General features: G+C 34.8%; 1 protein-coding gene across 1 annotated transcript in view; it reads left to right on the top strand.

Annotated features, from left to right (window-relative positions):
• Dars1 (aspartyl-tRNA synthetase 1) overlaps window positions 1-13,669 on the top strand; it is a 58,501-nt gene extending 44,832 nt beyond the window's left edge. The window contains exons 10-16 of the mRNA XM_046463758.2: window positions 777-924; window positions 5,251-5,397; window positions 7,117-7,159; window positions 8,392-8,472; window positions 9,029-9,140; window positions 9,307-9,378; window positions 13,305-13,669. Coding sequence (XP_046319714.1) covers window positions 777-924; window positions 5,251-5,397; window positions 7,117-7,159; window positions 8,392-8,472; window positions 9,029-9,140; window positions 9,307-9,378; window positions 13,305-13,396 — 695 coding nt within the window. The 3' untranslated portion in view covers window positions 13,397-13,669. The remainder of the gene's footprint in view (window positions 1-776; window positions 925-5,250; window positions 5,398-7,116; window positions 7,160-8,391; window positions 8,473-9,028; window positions 9,141-9,306; window positions 9,379-13,304) is intronic.
• Window positions 13,670-19,291: the final 5,622 nt, after the last annotated feature.

Raw genomic sequence — 19,291 nt, forward strand, 5'->3', positions numbered from 1 at the left:
AGAATAGTTAATATTAAGAAGAAATGGGGGCTGGGGATGTGGCTCAGTGGTAGAGCACTTGCCTCGCACGTGTGAAGCACTGGGTTCGATCCTCATCACCACATGAAAATAAGTAAATAAAATAAAGGTACTTTTAAAAAGAAGAAGAAATGGAATATACAAGGTAAGATTAAGTTGTGAAAGAATAAAGGTTTTAGACTTTTGTCATTTTATGTCTTATTACAGTAGTCCTTTGGGAACCATTGCAAAGTTCTGAGCAAGGATGTGTTTATAGGAATATTAATCTGGCAGTGATGTGAAAGAAGAGCTAAGCTAGACTTAGAAAGCCTGGGAAGGAAGAAAATGCAGTGAGGCTAGTGAGCACTGAACTGAAGTAATGACTAGAATATGTATAATGTTACCTCATTTGTACATGTTTCATTTTGCCTGAGTCATGTTTTAATAAAATTGAGAAGCACTTACTGTATTGGTCATAATTGAATCTGTTTGTTATTATTGAGAAGGCACCTTAGGATCTTACATTCCCTTGGGGTTCTCAATGAGCCTGATTTATTAATTCACATTTGGTATAGCTTTTACTATTGGACCGTAGGAGTTTGTAATGAACTTGGTATCCAAGAGAATGCTGAAACAGATGGTTTATCAAATTCCATTCCAGCCCTGTAGTGATATGAAAATAGTATAGCTTGAGCACTACTGAATGGAGTTTTATATTTAAATCCAATTTATCTAAAACTTAAAATACTATTTGCTGTTCAATACTTTTCTTAATTCAGTTTTCAGAGCTGAAGACTCCAATACCCACAGACATCTGACTGAATTTGTTGGTCTGGACATTGAAATGGCTTTTAGTTATCATTATCATGAAGTTTTAGAAGAAATTGCTGACACCTTGGTACAAATATTTAAAGGACTTCAAGAAAGGTAAAAAATATTTTATATCCATAACTGGCCTTAATTTCAAATCAACGTGGGTTCTTCTTTAAAAAATAATATCAATTCTTGGGCTAGGGATGTGGCTTAGTGGTAGAACACTTGCCTGGCATATATGAGACCCTGGGTTCAATCCTCAGCACTATGGAAATGATAACCATGATAATAATAATTCTTGAAAATATGTAGACTAAATTTCCCTTAATCTAATAAATATAGTTATATGCTACATGAAGATGGTTTAGTCAGCAAAGGACCACATATATCACAGTGGTCCCATAAGATTATATCACCTAATGACATCATAATCATCTTTGTATAAATACACTTTGAGATGTTCACAGTGACAGAAGCACAGGAAGTGGCCCTGTCCTTAAGGGATACGTGACAGAAATTAGAAGAATGCACACTCAGTACCTATGGATCCAAGTCAGTTGGGACCTCAACTAGTTAACATCTTTTTAGTGGTGAAGTTTACCAGATTGTGAACAATTTGGCTGAATTTTTGTTTTTGTTTTTGTTTGATTTTTACTGACATCCTGAATGTCTGAAGAAATTAGAGTGTCTATTACTTTTAGAGCAGTTTATTATTTGAGAAGTTGAATGGAATAGCTTGACACTGAGCGTGGTGGTGCATGCCCATACTCCCAGTGACTAAGGGGGCTGAGCAGGAGAATCGCAAGTTCGTGGAATAAAAAATAAAAAGGACTGAGAGTACAATTCAGTGTTAAAGCATTTCTGGGTTCACTCCCCACTACCACCCAAAAAAATTTGTATTGAGCTACATCTAGGTAGCCCAAGTTCAAATCCCACCTTTGCTACTTTTCTGTGTAGGCCTTGTACATCTCTGTGCCTCAGTTTCCTCGGCTATTAGATCAAAATAATGTTACATCAGACCTTAAGGCGCAGTTGCACACGCCTGTCTTAATGTAAATTAAGCCTATATCAGGAATGGTTAATTCTTAAGTCACTTTAAATTTTGTGCTCAGTAAAGACTAGAAACTAGGGCTGAGGTTGTGGCTCAATGGTACAGTGCTTGCCTAGCATGTGTGAGGCACAGGGTTCAATTCTCAGCACTGCATATAAATAAATAAAATAAAGGTCCATCAACACCTAAAAACTAAAAAAGAAAAAAATAAATGAAATTTTTTTTAAAAAAATTAGAAACTAGTAGACTGAAGGAAGTTTTTACCTGATTAGGTCTGGGTGAATTGGCATTTGTAGAAAAATAGATGTGTTCTAGATGTTCTCAAAATTTAATTGTATAAAATGTCCACTTTAGGTATACATGCCAAACTGACAAATAAGATCATTGAAAGACCATTGAAATTTGTTTACTTGTGATGATGTTTAACATGGAGAAAACAGGAAAAGAAAATCAGAAACAAGTTGATCAAGAGAATCTCTTTTGGGGATTAGGAATATGATGATGTTTAAAATGGAGAAAACAGGAAAAGAAAATCAGAACAAGTTGGTCAAGAGAATTTCTTTTGGGGATTTGGGAATATCTATCACTTGCCAGACCCTGCCCCAAAGAGAAAAGAAACCAAGAAAGTCTCTTTTTCCTTTCTTCATCCTGGTGACTATACTTCAATTGTTAGGTAGGTAATAACAGACTTAATCTAGCATTTTAAAGCTGATGAAGGACCATATTTGAGATTTTTTTTTTTTAAGAACACTGATTTAACAGTTCGTTATATTTTATATGCTTCATTGATACTTTTTATTAAAGAGTTCAAAAATATGAATTTTACTTAAACATTGCAGGGATAATGAATAAATTCAAGAATGCAGAAATTAATCATTGATCTTATATTAAAATACTGTAGCATATGCACTAGTATTTTCTAGGCAGTCTCTGCATTGCTTTGTGAAGTTAGTATGTTTAACTTTTGTCCTCTGAAATATTTTGATACTGTTTATTTAAGCAACTTCAATTCAGATAGCCATGGAACAACTAATAATATTGTCTTATAAAATAATAGCCTTTGAAACCCTGATGCAGGAATGCAGTTTTTCTCATTTTCTTTTCACATATATAGTTCAAGAAAGTTTCTGAAATCTATTTTAGATAGTTATAGCATCTCCATTTAATATTAGTGAAATTTTTACTTTGATTCTAAATAACAGAGCAAGCATGAATCAGGCCCTTTGGATTAATCCAATCTCCACTTATTACACACTGAGACGCCATTATTACTGAACTTATTCAGTACTCTTAAGGTGGCAATTTGAAAATAAGTCTTCTTTATGTATTCTATGACTCATGTAGAAATTTTAAGATTCTGTGTCACTTGTAAATTGGGTTATTGGGCTTATATCTTGTTCCTTTCAGATTAGTTTTTACCTAATAGAGGAGTAATATACAAATGAATTTTTAAGCATTGATAGTCATATTTTTGTACTACCATTGTTAGACATGAGTGAGGATTACTATTCAAAGCAAGCTACTCGTGGTGGCTCATGCCTGTAATCCCAGCAGCTCTGGAGGCTGAGGCAGAGGAGGATCCTGAGTTCAAAGCAAGTCTCAGCAACAGCAAGGCACTAAGCAACTAATTGAGACCCTATCTCTAAATAAAATACAAAATAGGGCTGAGGACGTGGCTTGGTGGTTATGTGCCCCTACGTTAATCCTGGTACCAAAAACAAATTATTAGGGTCTTCCTAATCCTTCTTCTGTTAAGATTTGAATAAATCTGTCATCAAATTTTTTTGTTCCTATGAGAGTCTCTAAGACAATAAAAAGAAAGTGTTTTAAACCGAGCGCAGTCGGGCATGCCTATAATCCCAACAGCTCGGGAAGCTGAGACAGGAGGATTGAGAGTTCAAAGCCAGCCTCGGCAAAAATGAAGCACTAAACAACTCAGTGAGACCCTGACTCTAAATAAAATACAAAATAGGGCTGGGGATGTGGCTTAGTGGGTGAGTGCCCCTGAGTTCAATCCCTGGTACCCGCCAAGAAAGGAAGTGTTTTTTAAGGTACAAATGCTATATAAAGAATACTAGAATAAATAGGCTAAGCAAAGTAAGCCAATCCCAAAAAACCAAGGCCAAATATTCTCTCTGATAAGTGGATGCTGATCCATAATGGAAGGGGGCATAGGGAGAATGGAGAAACTTTGGGCAAAGGGGAGGGGAGGGTGCAAGTCTATTAATTAAGAAAGTTTTCAAAATAAATACTAAAGTATGGCTATTAGCCTAATGAACAACCCTGTACTCATCACCTGATTTCAACTGTTGTCAACCCATGACCAATTTTATTTTACCTATTTCCTTTACCCCATATTTTATTTTGAAGCAAAACAAATTCCCACTTATCATTTCATCCATAAATACTTTAGCAAAAGTTTGTTTGTTTGTTTGTTTGTATTTTGGTATTGAAGGTTAAACCCTGGGGCACATTACCACTGAGCGATATCCCCAACTGTTTTAATTGTTCAATTTGAGACAGGTCTTGCTAAATTGCTGAGACCAATCTCCAACTGCAGTCTTCCTGCCTCAGCCTCCTGAGTTGCTGGGATTACAGGCAAGCACCATCACACCTGGCTTGCTTTTTTAATCTTTTTTTGAACCAGGAATTGAACTCAGGGTATTCTACCACTGAACATCACATCCCCATCCCTGTTTTGTATTTTATTTAGAGACAGAGTCTCACTGAGTTAGTTGGTTAGCACCTCACTGTTGCTGAGGTTGGCTTTGAACTCATGATCATCCCGATCCTCCTGTCTCAGCCTCCTGAGCTGCTAGGATTACAGGTGTGCGCTACTGTGCCTGGCACTTTTTAAATCTTAATGAAATATCATCTTGCACATCAGAAATTCAGTTTAGTTAACATTTGTCTTGGGCCTATGGTATATAGGGTAGGCATATACTATGGGAATTATCAAAATAGAAAAGAAATTAGCACTGTCCTAAATGAATTTGCAATATTATAATGGGAATTGTGGCAGGGTATAGGTAGGACAAGTATTCATTAATTTGGTCTTCCTTGAAGATAAAGGTCTTGTTAAAGGGTTTAAAAGTCAGTTTTTTAAATGCTTCATAAAATAGATTTTTTATGTTCTAACAATACTTAATATTATTGAGTCACAAAAAAAATTTGAATCCTTTAATGCTTCTCTGCTTACAAAAATATGAGACCAAGAAATGTTACTAAGTATTTTAAGTATTAATTTTATTCTTTAATAATTTGATAATGATTTTCCTGGTGTGTATACTGATTCAGATAATGATTTTTTTTTTATATTGCCACAGTGACCTCTTGTGGGGGAAACATTTATCTCACAAACTTTATTAACTAAATCATTGTACATATAGGTTTCAGACTGAAATTCAAACTGTGAATAAACAGTTCCCTTGTGAACCCTTCAAATTTTTGGAACCAACTTTAAGACTAGAGTATTGTGAAGCTTTGGCTATGCTTAGAGAAGCTGGAGTTGAAATGGGAGATGAAGAAGATCTGAGGTTTGTTTTTATGAATTTTTAAAAATAATAATTAGTTTTAATATATAAGAGAATGAACATATTAACAAATTATTTTTCTCACCTGATAAATTTTATTAACTTTGGTATTATAGTATGATACTATTTTATGAATGTATGATCTGAAATAAAATATTATGTTTAAACTATAATATAGAAAGTGTAAGCTTCTAAAATTTTGTTCATAAACATCATTTCCTCCCACTCATATTTATATCCCTTTCAAGAGATAGGGAGTTTTGCTTTTGATCTTATCACCTAATATGTTAGTTTTCTTTCCCAATCTACCCTCATACAAAATCAGGGCATAAAAATGTTAACATCTCCCAAAGTTATAGAAATTATTTCTTTTATCTGGGCTTGGTGGTGCACATCCGTAATCCCAGCTGCTCAAGAGAATGAGACAGGAGAATTGCAATTTGAAGCCAGCCTGGGCAATTTAGTAATCCCCTGTCTCAAAGTCAAAAATAAAATAGGCAGAGATGTAGCTCATCTCTGTGGTAGAGAACTCCTGGATCAATATCTAGTACTGGAATGGGGGAGGGAGATACTGTTTTTTATTTGATTGCATGATATTATGTAATCTAAATCCAGATCATACAACTTGTAATTTAGAAACAAATTATGTAGTTTAGTAAAAATTAAAAATTACTACCAGCTTATCACAACCAATATCATATGTGGGAGGGAAAGGATACTATTGGCATTTTTTATTTTTTATTTTTTTTTTTTAAGTAAATTGTACTTAAAACCCATTATTTATTTTTGTTCCTTTACAAGAAATATGTATTTAATTATAGACAATGTATTTGTATATTATGTGTGTATCTATAATTATTATATGTATTTTGTGTGTGTGTGTTTTTTTGGGCATCCCCTATACTGCTCGATGACATTTAAAGGCAAGCCATATAAGTTTTATAATTATTGTAAATTGGCAATATTAAGGATTTTGGAAATTGCCCTTATATTAGACTATTAAAGAAACTGCTTCCTGACTTTAGAAATTTAATGTATCTGTATGAACCAGGAATTGAACTCAGATACTATTACATTTTAAATACTTTTAAATATTGAGTTTTATTTTACAGACCTTTGATAAAGAATACCAAAAAGTGGAGACACGGGTCCTCAACATGTCTGAGATCCTGGGTTCAATTTCCCACCACCAGGGGGGAAAAAGGCAGAGGGGACCAATTAAGGGCAAGATTAGTTTACGTTGGTCTAGTGACGTTTTATTATATGTAATTGTAGAAAATTATTCCATGGTGCTTCTTAATTAATTAATTTCTAAATTCTCTTTGGTCCTAATTATTGGAGCAGCACCTATAAATGCTAAGTTTCATTCATAAATGGTTTTCTGTAGTACTTGCCTTTTGAAAAGCAGCATGATAAACAATTGTTTTGGCCATATTTTTTGTCCTTTAAGGACTTACAGGAAGGAGTGCCATATTAATTTTAAATTGAACCAAAGGATGCTGAACCACTGAGCCACATCCCCAGCCTATTTTATTTTTAATTTTGAGAGAGGCTTTTGTTGAGTTGCTTAGGGCCTCTCTGGCGTTGAACTTGATCTCCTCCTACCTCTGCCTCTGGAGCCACTGCGTTTAAAGACGTGTGCACTCCTATGCCTGGCTAGTTTAAAATCTTTTTAAGTTGCTGATTAATCTTCAAACACCTGACTTCATCTTTCATTTTCAGTACACCAAATGAAAAACTATTGGGTCGTTTGGTAAAAGAAAAGGTAAGACCTCTTATGCATGCTGCACTTTTTTTCTATGTCTGAAATATCTTTGTACAAGAGGATAGTTGCAGAAGGTTCTAAAACTCTTCTACAGTGGTAACCTTCCAGAATAAATAAAAGGGGAATGGTGCTTTTTTAAAAAATTCTTCTAAGTCATTGTTAGATTAGTTAGAAAGGACTTCAAAATTATTTGCATTTGTTTTTTTAAATTCTTCCTGAATATCCCTACTCTCTTACGAGACTTGAAGATAAATAAGCTTTCTTCTGCTACTTTACTATCTCATCTTCTAAAACTAAAAGCACCAAATGGAATAAAAGTTAAAACTTACTATGGTCTTTCTAAAAGAATTAAGACAATGATTTAATGAAATGAAACAGTCCTTGAGCTCCTCTTGATAATAGCACTTAACATGGTTAATCTGACTAAAGAACTCAGATATTTCTGAAACCGTACAATATTGAATTTATACCTTTAAAATGCTTTTTCAGCAGGGCAAATTCTTCTAGCTTATTAACTCTGTTGACATTTTCTCTATTCTTCAGTTTTAGCAAAAATGTTTAAAGTCAAAAATAGTTGATTTTTAATGGGTTCCTTTAAAATTAAATCTAAGTCATATAGTTAATATTCTAACAAAAATGTCATAATTTTATGTTAATAATTATTTATTCCTTTCTATTGTAGTTTTCATGTGAAGAAAACTACTAAATTTTACTTAAATATCTTTTAAAAATTGAGAAGGTAACCAAAGTTTATAAAAAAAGATTAATACTGTAAGAGATGTCAGTTTTTTCCCAAAATAATCCATAGATTTAACTTGCTTTCTGTAAAAACCTAACAATTGATATAATGTGTCTGAAATGTTGAGATGAGCTACAATAACAAAAGGAAAGTACTGAAAATCAAAGATGTTTATCCAAATATACTTTATGATTGGGGAACAATTAGAGATTACATGTTCAAAAAAGCAATAAATTGGACTTTGATTCAAATTTTGAACCATGGCTCAAATTTTGGCTGGTAAATAGCTTCCAAAGATTAGGTACTGCAATTATTTATAACACATGACAAAATGCTGTAGGATGTAAATGTTACTTCAAAAAAGCAGGATATTTATAATTATAATGTAAATATAGTAATTTTGAAGAGCAAAAATATACATGTTTAAAAATATTAATTTAACAAAAAAGTTTATTTTAAAAACGTATTTTAATTGCCTTTATTCTTTTTATAGTATGATACAGATTTTTATATTCTTGATAAATATCCATTGGCTGTAAGACCTTTTTATACCATGCCTGACCCAAGAAATCCTGTAAGTAATTTAGTTTTAAATGGCCTGTTTGGGAGAAGAAAATAACTTTATTATCACCATGTCAAATTGCTGGTCACAGTGGCCCACGCCTGTTCTTCCAGCAGCTCAGGAGGCTGAGGCATGAGGATTGTGAGTTAAAAGCCAGCCTCAACAACTTATCAAGGCCCTAAGCAACTCAGTGAGACCCTGTCTCTAAATAAAATACAAAAAATGGTTGGGGATGTGGCTCGGTAGTTGAGTGCCCCTGAGTTCAAACCCCAGTACCCACCCTACCCCACCCCCAAAAAAATATCTGTACCATTTCTTAATTTTAGATGTGGAACTCTGATTTGTTGCTGGGGGATGTGGAAGGAGAGGGCTAAGTCTGATACAAGTAAGAAAGAAAGCCTTCAGCACCTCTACGTTAAAAGAAGCTCATTATATTTTATTTATTAAAGAAAGTTGCATCATTAATTGTAGAAAAGGATGGACTTTTCATGCAGTGTAGTTTTTTTCTACATACTTATAATGGAAAAGGGGTGATAATATTTTTAAGAGTGGTTTGCTTTTCCTACAGAAACAGTCCAACTCTTATGATATGTTCATGAGAGGAGAAGAAATATTGTCAGGAGCTCAAAGAATACATGATCCTCAGCTGCTAACAGAGAGAGCCTTACATCATGGAATTGGTAAATAATTTAAAATGTATTTAGCGGAATATTTATTCTGAAACAAATCCTTGTAAACATTTTAAAGACTTTTCAAAGTCTTTTTTTTTTAAAGTCTTCCTTGAACAGCATTTTTAATTTTTCAAGATAAATAAGATGATAAATTTTGTTTTATTTATTTTTATAGATTTGGAGAAAATCAAGGCTTACATTGATTCCTTCCGTTTTGGAGCCCCTCCTCATGCTGGTGGAGGCATTGGTAATACTGTTATTGCTTACAAATAAGTCTGTAAATACTAAGTGTAATATAAATTTGAACCATAAGAATATTTTAGAGTGAGTTATGACTGAGTAAAAATTTGATTTCCAAAGTAGGAAATGAACAGCTAACTTTTTTATTTCTAAAACATTATAGGGATGGGGTTAGAGTAAAAAGGTACAACTCACATAATAAGTACACATATTTGCAGATTATTTGCTAAGAGATGACTGTCCTGAAGATATATAAAATTATTAAAACTCAACATTTTTTAAAAAACTCAATCAGAAAATTTTGGGGTGCTGCAGGATTCTCAAAGTCTCAGAATTTGGAGAATTTTGGACTTTCAGAATAGGGATGCTCTTATATGTGTGTGTGAGAGAGAGAGAGGTATTTTTTTTTTTTTAGCTTTAATCATTTCCCAATGTTTTCATATCTCAAAATATTACATTGTATTCTAAAAATACATAAAATTTTTGGTCATTTATAACCCAGTAAAGCTAGAAAAAAATTTAAAAATAAAAATAATTAAATAGCATTAATAAAGATCATAAGAATTTTTTTTAAAAAGAGATAAAATCCTGGAGCAGTGGCACTCACCTTTAATCCCAGTGACTTGGGAAACAGGCAGGAAAATCAAGAGTTCTGAAGCTAAGCTACACAACTTGGTGAGACCCTCTCTCAAAATAAAAGGACTAATGATATAGTTCAGTGGTAGAGCACACTTGGATTCAATCCCCAGTACCACCAAAAAAAAAATTGTTATAGAGATGATGGTGGTTATACAACGTGATAAATGTATTTAACCCATTAAATCTCAGATTTTCAGTTCTGTGAATATTTGAATGAAACTGACACAGATAAATTCAGACATGTTCAAAATCATAAGCTAGAGATTATATATATTATTAATAAATATTATAATTATACTATAATTGTATATTATTGTTATGTGATTATATTGTGTAATTAGGTTACATATTATACACTAAATATTTAAGTTTTTATGTTGTTTCACATCTAGATGATGGAACAAGAGCGTTAATACCACTGAACTGTATACTTAAAAATTATTAATATAGTAAATTTCAAAGTGAAGGCCAGGCGCAGTGGCACAAGCCTATGATCCCAGCAGCTTGGGAGGCTGAGGCAGGAGGATCGCAAGTTCAAAGCCAGCCTCAGCAAAAGTGAGATGCTAAGCAAATCAGTGAGACCCTGTCTCTGAATAAAATACAAAGTAGGGGTGGGGATGTGTTTCAGTAGTCAAGTGCCTCTGAGTTCAATCTCCACTACCCCCACCCCCCAAAAAATTTTTTTTGGAAGGTAAAAAGACACAAAATAGTGTACATTTACCTCCCTACAGGAAACCATTGTTTCTAGTTTTTAGCTGACCTTTGCAAAGATATTCTTTGCATATGCAAACAAACACATACACTTTTTTAAATATTTGTGTAAATATTTTTACACAAATCATAACATACTGCATACACCATTAAGTAATTTGCATCTTTTACATAATAATATTTTGTAGCTGTTCCTTATCAATTAAGAGATTTTCATTCTTTTAAAATCTCTATATAGAATGTATTGAAAGGTTATACCATAATCTTGTTAACCAGCTTTGTATTGACAAACTTGTAGGTTTGTTACCAGACTTTTCTTATTATAAACAATGCTACATTGAATATATAGTTTAAATTTTAATGGGAAAATTATGGCTATTTTCTCTCATTCAGTAATGTGCATTTTGAATGAATTTTTTCAGACTTCTACAATGATAAGCAATGTAAATTTTAACCTAAATTATGTAAAAGGATGCTTGATGGGGCTGGGGTTGTAGCTCAGTGGTAGAGCGCTTGCCTAGTATGTGTGAGGCACTGAGTTCAAATCTCAGCACCCCATATAAATAAACAAAATAAAGATCCATTGACAACTAAAAGTATTTTTTAAAAAGAAGATGCTTGATGATTATCAAAATATCACCTGTTTTTTAGCCAGGCATGTGGCACACATTCCTATAATCCCAGAGTCTCAGGCGGCTGAGACAGGAGGATTACAAGTTCAAGAGCACCCTCAGCAACTTCAGTGTGATCCTAATGATGTTAGAGAGACCCTGTCTCAGCTTAAAACGTAGGTCTGGGGATATAGCTCAATGGTAGAACACCCCTAAGTTCTATCTCCAGTACCTTCCTCCTGCCAAAAAAAAAAAAAAACTTAACATTTGAGAAGGAAAAGGAATATGTTGTTTTGTGTTTGAGGTTAATCTGTATCACTATAATTGAAGGCTCAAATTTTTGTCTACAGGTGTTTTTTGGTAAAGAATGTGACTAGAAACAATAGTTCTCTCATCTATGTTTATAATTTTTGGGGTGTACCTGGTCCTGGGAATTGAACCCAGGGGTGCCCTATCACTGAACTAATCCCCATACCTTTTTTGTTGTTGTTGTTCTTTTTTTTTTTTTTTTTGTAGTTGTAAACAGAATGCCTTTATTTGTTGATTGAACCCAGTTCCTTGCACATGCTAGGCAATGCTCTGCCACTGAGCTACAGCCCCAACCCCCTTTGTTATTTTTTATTTTGAGACAGAGTCTTCCTGCTGACCTGGAACTTGGGATCCTCCTGCCTCAGCTTCCCAGGTTGCTGGGATTACATACATGTACATCACATCCAGCTATATTTATGATATTTATTTTAAATCTTTGAAAAGTCATTGCCACATAAAAATAATTTTTGACTTTTGCTTTGTGTGTGTGCTATGGTAATCTTCTATAGTTATAAATAGATGAATCAAAATGCACTCAAGAAGTTGTTTTTGTTTTTTTAAAGAGAGAGAGAATTTTAATATTTATTTTTAGTTTTCGGCAGACACAACATCTTCATTTGTATGTGGTGCTGAGGATCAAGCCCAGGCCACACGCATGCCAGGCGAGCACGCTACCACTTGAGCCACATCCCCAGCCCTCAAGAAGTTTTATGTGCTGGTTTTTCTCTGCTTCAGAGTTTGTACTTGGTCTTAACTTGTGTCAGTAATATTTAAGCCAATGTCTGTTAACTACAAGTGGCACATGCCCATAATTACAACTGGACAACTTAAGCAAGACCCTGTCTCAAATTAAAAATGGCTCAGGATATAAAGCATATCTGCATTCAATTCCCAGTATCAAATTTTAAAAATTAAGTCATAGACCAAAAATCAATATCTTTTCTACACTCGGATACTTAGTATGATTGTGTACTCTGTTCCCTTCTATGCTAAGGACCACCATGTTAAATGACTATAAAATCACAATAAATGTTTTAGTACTTCTGTTGATATGCTTCTTTGAACAGGTTTATGACTCTTATACTCATTGCCTGAACTGCAGAATCAGAATCTGATATCATTGAAACATATTGGCTTATTAAGTGGTTTGCTTTAGTGTTTATATTATTAAATCGTAGATTCTGTTCATCTTATGTATGAACTTGTTAAAACTCCATGCCACTTAAGGATATCTCATTTAGTCTTTCACCCATATAGCAGCATCTTTATTTCTTTTTTTTCTTTCCCATGTTTTTTATTGGTACATTGTATTCAACATAATAGTGGAATTTACTATATAGTCACACATAGAGATTATATAACAATAATTTGGTCCATATTGTTCCCCAGTTATTTCCCCTTTCCTCTTCCCTCCCCCTGGTCTCTTTCCTCTCCTCTATTGGTCTCCTTTTCATTTCCATGAGACTATCACCCCAGCAACATTTCTGTTTCTGAATCAATACCCAAAACATTCAGTTTTGGATAAACTCAAATTAACATATTGTTTTCTTTCCTTATAAGGAAAAGCACTTAGTTGAACAATGATATTATATTTATAGTTAAGTAAATAAGACCCTGAGAGGTCTTTCAGGAAAGAAATTAACCATAATTTTGTTTTCCTCAGGATTGGAACGCGTGACTATGCTGTTTTTGGGATTGCATAATGTGCGTCAGACCTCGATGTTCCCTCGTGACCCTAAACGACTCACTCCTTAAAGCCACCATGCTCCTTACTCTTTTCAGGAAGTTACTATTAATCAGGTTGTACCTTAGGTACTTAAAATATGCAATAGGATAATTGTCTTATCTAAAGTGCCACAGTTGTTTTTTAATTAATTCAGTATAGGTTAATTTAGAACAGAAGATTTTTATAACTTCAGACATACTTCAGTAGGAAATGCTTGAACATTTTAAAAAGAAGTTCATATAGTTTATTAAAAATCATATTCCATTACTACAATAAATGTTAACAAGAGTTTTGAACAGTTATGATTGTGAACATTTTTTTCTGTTCTATATTACGGTGGCCCCAGTATTAACATCTTAAATTTTCAATATTTGAACTTACTTTTTTAACTTTTGACATTAAGAACAATTGGAAAAATACCCAAGATTTTAACAAGTATATAACTGGCATCTCATGAAAAATTAGTATCAATTCTTAAAAGTTATATCCAGAAATCATGTAAAGTGGGTAAAAATACTAACTAGAAAATAATCAAAATAATGCTATATTAAATTGTTAAATGCTGGGCTGGGGATGTGGCTCAAGCGGTAGCGCGCTCGCCTGGCATGCGTGCGGCCCGGGTTCGATCCTCAGCACCACATACAAACAAAGATGTTGTGTCTGCTGAAAAACTAAAAATAAATAAATAAATAAATATTTTAAAAAAAAAAAAAAAAAAAAAAAAAAAATAAATTGTTAAATGCTAAGCCTGAATTTCAATAAAATTTAAAGCTAATTAAAGTTTGTATTTGTGTAACTTTGTGGCATTCTGATTTTATAACTTGTTCCTGGCATTTTTACTTCGGTGAAAGAAAAAAAATACTCCATAAGTTTAAGTGAATGCTTAGAAACCAATGAGAACTGATTTTTTTGTTTGCAGTGTATAAAATGCACTTCCATCTTGCCCACCAAAAAGAAATCTCTGTGTAAATATTACAATTAGGAACAGTTTTCTTCTAGGTTATTATATGTATCAGTGCTAATGTTAATTTTACCATAAACAAAAGTAAAACAATGTAATACAAGTATTTCTTATAAAGAAAAAAATAATATGCAAGTAAAAAAGAAGGCCAAAAAGATGGGAAGTTGCCACTAGCCCATAAACAACTGCCCATTATTTTCAGAAATTAAAAGGAACATTGATTTTCACCATCTAGATCAAGAACTCTTTGAAAAATAGAAACTCAATTTTTTTTTTTTTTTGAGAGAGAATTTTAATATTTAGTTAGTTAGTTTTCGGTGGACACAACATCTTTGTTTGTATGTGATGCTGAGGATCGAACCTGGGCCGCACGCATGCCAGGCAAGCGTGCTACTGCTTGAACCACATCCCCAGCCCGAAACTCAATTTTTATATCTTTTTTTCATATCACCTTGCAGTGTTTCATAAATTAATTGGCACCAAAAATAAAATGTACTGCTACCCACTGGTTTTTATATTTTTCAGACCCTAAAATAATACAATAATAATAGCCCTAACGCCAGTGTTTTCAATTTCATATAATTACAGCTTCTTTCAAAATAAATTATTTGTGAAGTCTTAAAATAATAACTTTTTATTTATTTTTATTATGAAATATTTCAGACTTGCCAGCCAGGTTATACCATGATAAAATACCCTATTCTCAACATCCAGCCTTGTTGAATATTAACACTGTCTTATTTGCCTCAAATATTTTCAGTTTTTTAAAAAAGGAAAAGAAATTATGTATACAGTTAAGGCTTCTTATGTTTCCTCCTACCATATAGGTAACTACTGAAAGAATTCAATGGCTTCACCAAGTTTTTAGATTTTTAACTAAATGTGTTTCTGTAAGCATCTAGTATTGTTTTGCAGGTTTGTTTTATATGTTGATTCTGGGATTTTTATTCGAATTATCAAGAGGAAAGGTTATTGTAAGTATGGTGAAATCAGGTAATTATTCTTTTTAGTCTCCCAGAATGTGGTATATACCTCTTCATTTTTTGGTTTTCTTTCCTTTTCTTAATTGTAGTCCCAGTTGTGTCCAAATTGAAGAGTCTTTATTTAGCAGGCTAGCTGACAACTGCTCCCCACAGGATTCATAACTGTCTCTGCAAGGAACAGCCCAAGCTTGAGCATTTTAGGATATTTAAAGACAAAAACCACATCAGGGTTGACATAGCTGCAAGCCAGCAGGTAGGGAAGCTGAATTGATTGTAGCGGGACAATGCAATGGGTACATTGGTATTTCCCACGGAACTTTCCAGGATGTCATAGCAGCAAGCAAGCAGAAGGGAAGTGGGTCAAAATGACCCTAGTTCAGCACAAGTTAGAGAATGGTTACTAACGTCTAGACAGTCAATCTCTGACAAGGTACATTGCCCAAGAAAAATGGAAATCAAAGAGAACAATTTAACATTGTATAAAAGAATTGCTATTTTGTGTTGCCAAGTATGCTATGCTAGGTAACTATTAATGGGTACAGAGGCAGGGCTTTCCCATGGGAAAAGCATTTCTTACATGATATGGAGTCTCAGGGTAAAATGGAGTCTGTTGGTCATTGCCCATATAGCCTGGCCCATAACAGTAGTAAAACATTTTGGTATTTTATATCCCTCAAAATGGTTTTTTTTTTTTTTTTTCCTGTTTATTTGCTTATTGTTTGTTATTTACTCCCTTAGGGATTTCATTGGCATTTTCAAAATTATGAAAGAATTCCGTGTTGCTGGGCATAGTGGCACACACCTTTAATACCAGCCTGAAGAAAAAAAAAAATTAGTTCTGTTAATGCTAAAGTCAAGCATCCAACTGAAGCATATTTAAGTAATTACTCAAATGAGGGACATAGCATGAATTATGAACTTGTTGAAAATTTCAGTTATTGAAAGGATAAAGAAATTGAGTGTTGATCCAATCTGGCTGCTTCCAACTGAGAATAGGAGAAATGGGGGCAACCCTCCTTACAGAGTTCTATAGTAGAGCATGGAGACCTTGGTGGAGAGAGGTGTCGGGGAAGGGACCTTGGAGGTCATCTAAAGCCAAGTTCCCCTTTGTGGTCTCAGTGAGTCAGAAGGTGAGCAGGGGAATAACATCTGTCCATGTGTTTGGGAAGCAGCTGGAGCTGGGCATATTGTTCCTATATGAAATTAATAATAGGCAGAGGAAAGGTTATTGTAAGTATGGTGAAATCAGGTATTTATAAGACAGGTGACAATTAATTGATTTGCTATTACTAAGAAAATAATTCCAGCAAGTAATACAGTTGGGACCCTATTGTCCTTAGTTAGGGACATAAACCCTACTCAGATTTATGATTCCAGAAGTGTAGGTTATTCGGAGCATAGCAAGCATGATTAACTGTGGAATCCTAGTTTCTGGAGTTTTAATCTCCATTCTGCTTGACAGATTATGCAAAATAAGAACAGAAACAAAATTTAACAGTATAGTTATAGGTAATAATTCAGTTACATGTATAGAAAAGTATTTAAAAGGGTTCAAAGAAAAAATTACTTAAGTTAAACTGCCCCAAACTTCATTCAGCCATCTTTGTTTCCACTGTTTCTGGTCCGAGGTCACTAATTGTGAAATTAAAGATGATATGCAGAAAACACAGAAGAAACAGATTTGGGTGGGGATTAACTCAATGAATGTCCCTTGAAGCCAAAGATCCCAAATGAGGTCTAATGCTTGAGGAGGACAGAAATGAAGGAGGAGTGAATATAATAAATTTAATTAGTCTCTGAGGGCTATTAAAAAAAGTCAAAAGGAGGCCTCAGAAAGTATTATTAGGAACTTCAGATGTAAGGCTCAGCAGCTTCCTCGGGAATGGCAGGAAATTTGATGGGGCCTGTTAGAACTTAGGGGACAGGTCTGGGCCAGAATGTACTAGCAGGAATGAGTTTTAAATTGCTTAGGTGGACCCAAGAGGAGTGGCCTTCTAATTTGGCTGCTGTGGGAGTGCTTAAAATGACCTTGAAGTGGGGGGTGGGAGCTGTCCACTTTTCTTATAAGGGAGCTACAGGTTGGGAAGGGGAGAGGTGAACTAAATCTGCAGTAAAAGGAGGGGGGGGCCTGAAGATTAGGGCTAGGGAAGATGTGTGTGGGCATACTTCCAGAGGGTAGTCCTGAGGTGAGCTATGAAGGGTTTCTGGACATCAGGAGGAATACTAGGTGACTGTATTGAATGGTGGGTGGGAGGAGGGGTCATCCATAGAGAAGTTCAAAGGGGCTGATCATAAGGGACTTCTTGGGCAATGCTCAGATCCAGAAAGCCAAAGGGAGGAGCTTAATCCAATCCAAGTGAGTGTCTATAGATAATTTGGTTAAGGTTGCCTTCAGGGTCCTACTTATCCTTTCAACTTTTCCTGAGGGCTGTGGATGATAGGGAATGGGGGAGTTATGAGGCAATTGAGTTGGTATGAGGAGTTTGGCCTGTAATAAACAATGGGCTTTAAACCTTTGAGGGTTAAAGGATATTGGGGGAGGATTACATAATGAGTAGAGTCTTTCAGTTGGATATGAACTTGAGAATGGTGACTGGCTATTTTGGGTTGAGAAGAATTCCAGACTGTTAGTCTGGTTAGTCACAGCAAGTAAGAGGCATTTTAGGAGGCTTAGGGGGACGCTGGGACAAGTCTGGGCCAGAATGTACTAAAAAGATGGTAGTGGACTTTAAAGAAGGATTGATAATGGAGGCTTTTAATTTGTGAAGGAGATCTCCACCCAATAGGGGGACAGGGCAACTTGGTAAAACTCTAAAGGAATGGGATAATTAAAGGGATCAAAATATACAAAAAGGAGGGGGGTCTGCAGTGGATATGTCAGGGTCCCTGAGACTCCCATAATTGGGATTTTTTTGAGTTTATTTTTTAGTTATATATGGACACAATACCTTTATTTTATTTTTTATGTGTGCTGAGGATCAAACCCAGTGCCTCACATGCTACACGAGCACCCTACCTCTGAGCCACACCCCAGCCCCCATAATTGGGATATTTGATTTAAAAGTAAATCCATGCCATTTAATCAGGAGCAAAAGACTTGCCCCACTATCAACCACAAATGAGACTGCATGGCCATTCACCATCCATGTGACCCTGGGCTCCTCAGATGTGCCATCTGAGATGGCAGGGACAATAGAGCCTGGCCCCTCCATTCCAACAACTCAGTGAATGGGACTTGGGGATCAGGTGGCTGTACTGGGGGGAGGGGTGTCCTTTTCTGGGGATATTCTACCTTCCAGTGTTCCCATCGTCTACAGTTGGGACAGGGTTTGGAGGGGGGATTTGGGTTAGGGCAGTCTCTTGCCCAGTGTCCATTTTGCCCACAACGAAAGCAGGGTCCAGGAGGTGTATATTGGTGGGGCTATGAGCCATGGAGCTGTTGGGGGGTATAGCGGAGCCATGAGCCCATAGGGGCTTTCCTGGGGCTCTGAATGGCAGAGTCCAGGAGCTGATATTTAACTTTAAGGTGTTTCTCTTGGGCTGGGGTTGTGGCTCAGTCGTAGAGCGCTCGCTTAGCATACAGGAGGCACTGGGTTCCATCCTCAGCACCACATAAATGTAAAATAAAGATATTGTGTCCATCTAAAACTAAAAATTAAATATATATTTTTTTTAAAAAAGTTTCTCTTTCTCCCTTTTGGCCTCATCTTCCCGGTTGTTAAAAACTTTGAAAGCTGTATCTAAAAGTATCTGCTGAGGAGACTCAGGACCCTTTTTTTTTTTTTTTTTTTTTTTTTAATATTTTTAGTTGTAGATGAACACGATAACTTTATTTTTTTATTTTTTTTATTTATTTATTTTTTTTAGTTGTAGTTGGACACAATACCTTTATTTTATTTATTTTTTTTCTATGTGGTGCTGAGGATTGAACCTGGGGCCTTGCACGTGCTAGGCCAGCACTGTACAGTGGAGTCACAATC

This window comes from Marmota monax, unplaced genomic scaffold (genome assembly GCF_021218885.2).
Source record: "Marmota monax isolate L192 unplaced genomic scaffold, Marmota_monax_Labrador192_F-V1.1 WCK01_AAM20220418_F8-fsc00034, whole genome shotgun sequence".
NCBI lineage: Eukaryota > Metazoa > Chordata > Mammalia > Rodentia > Sciuridae > Marmota > Marmota monax.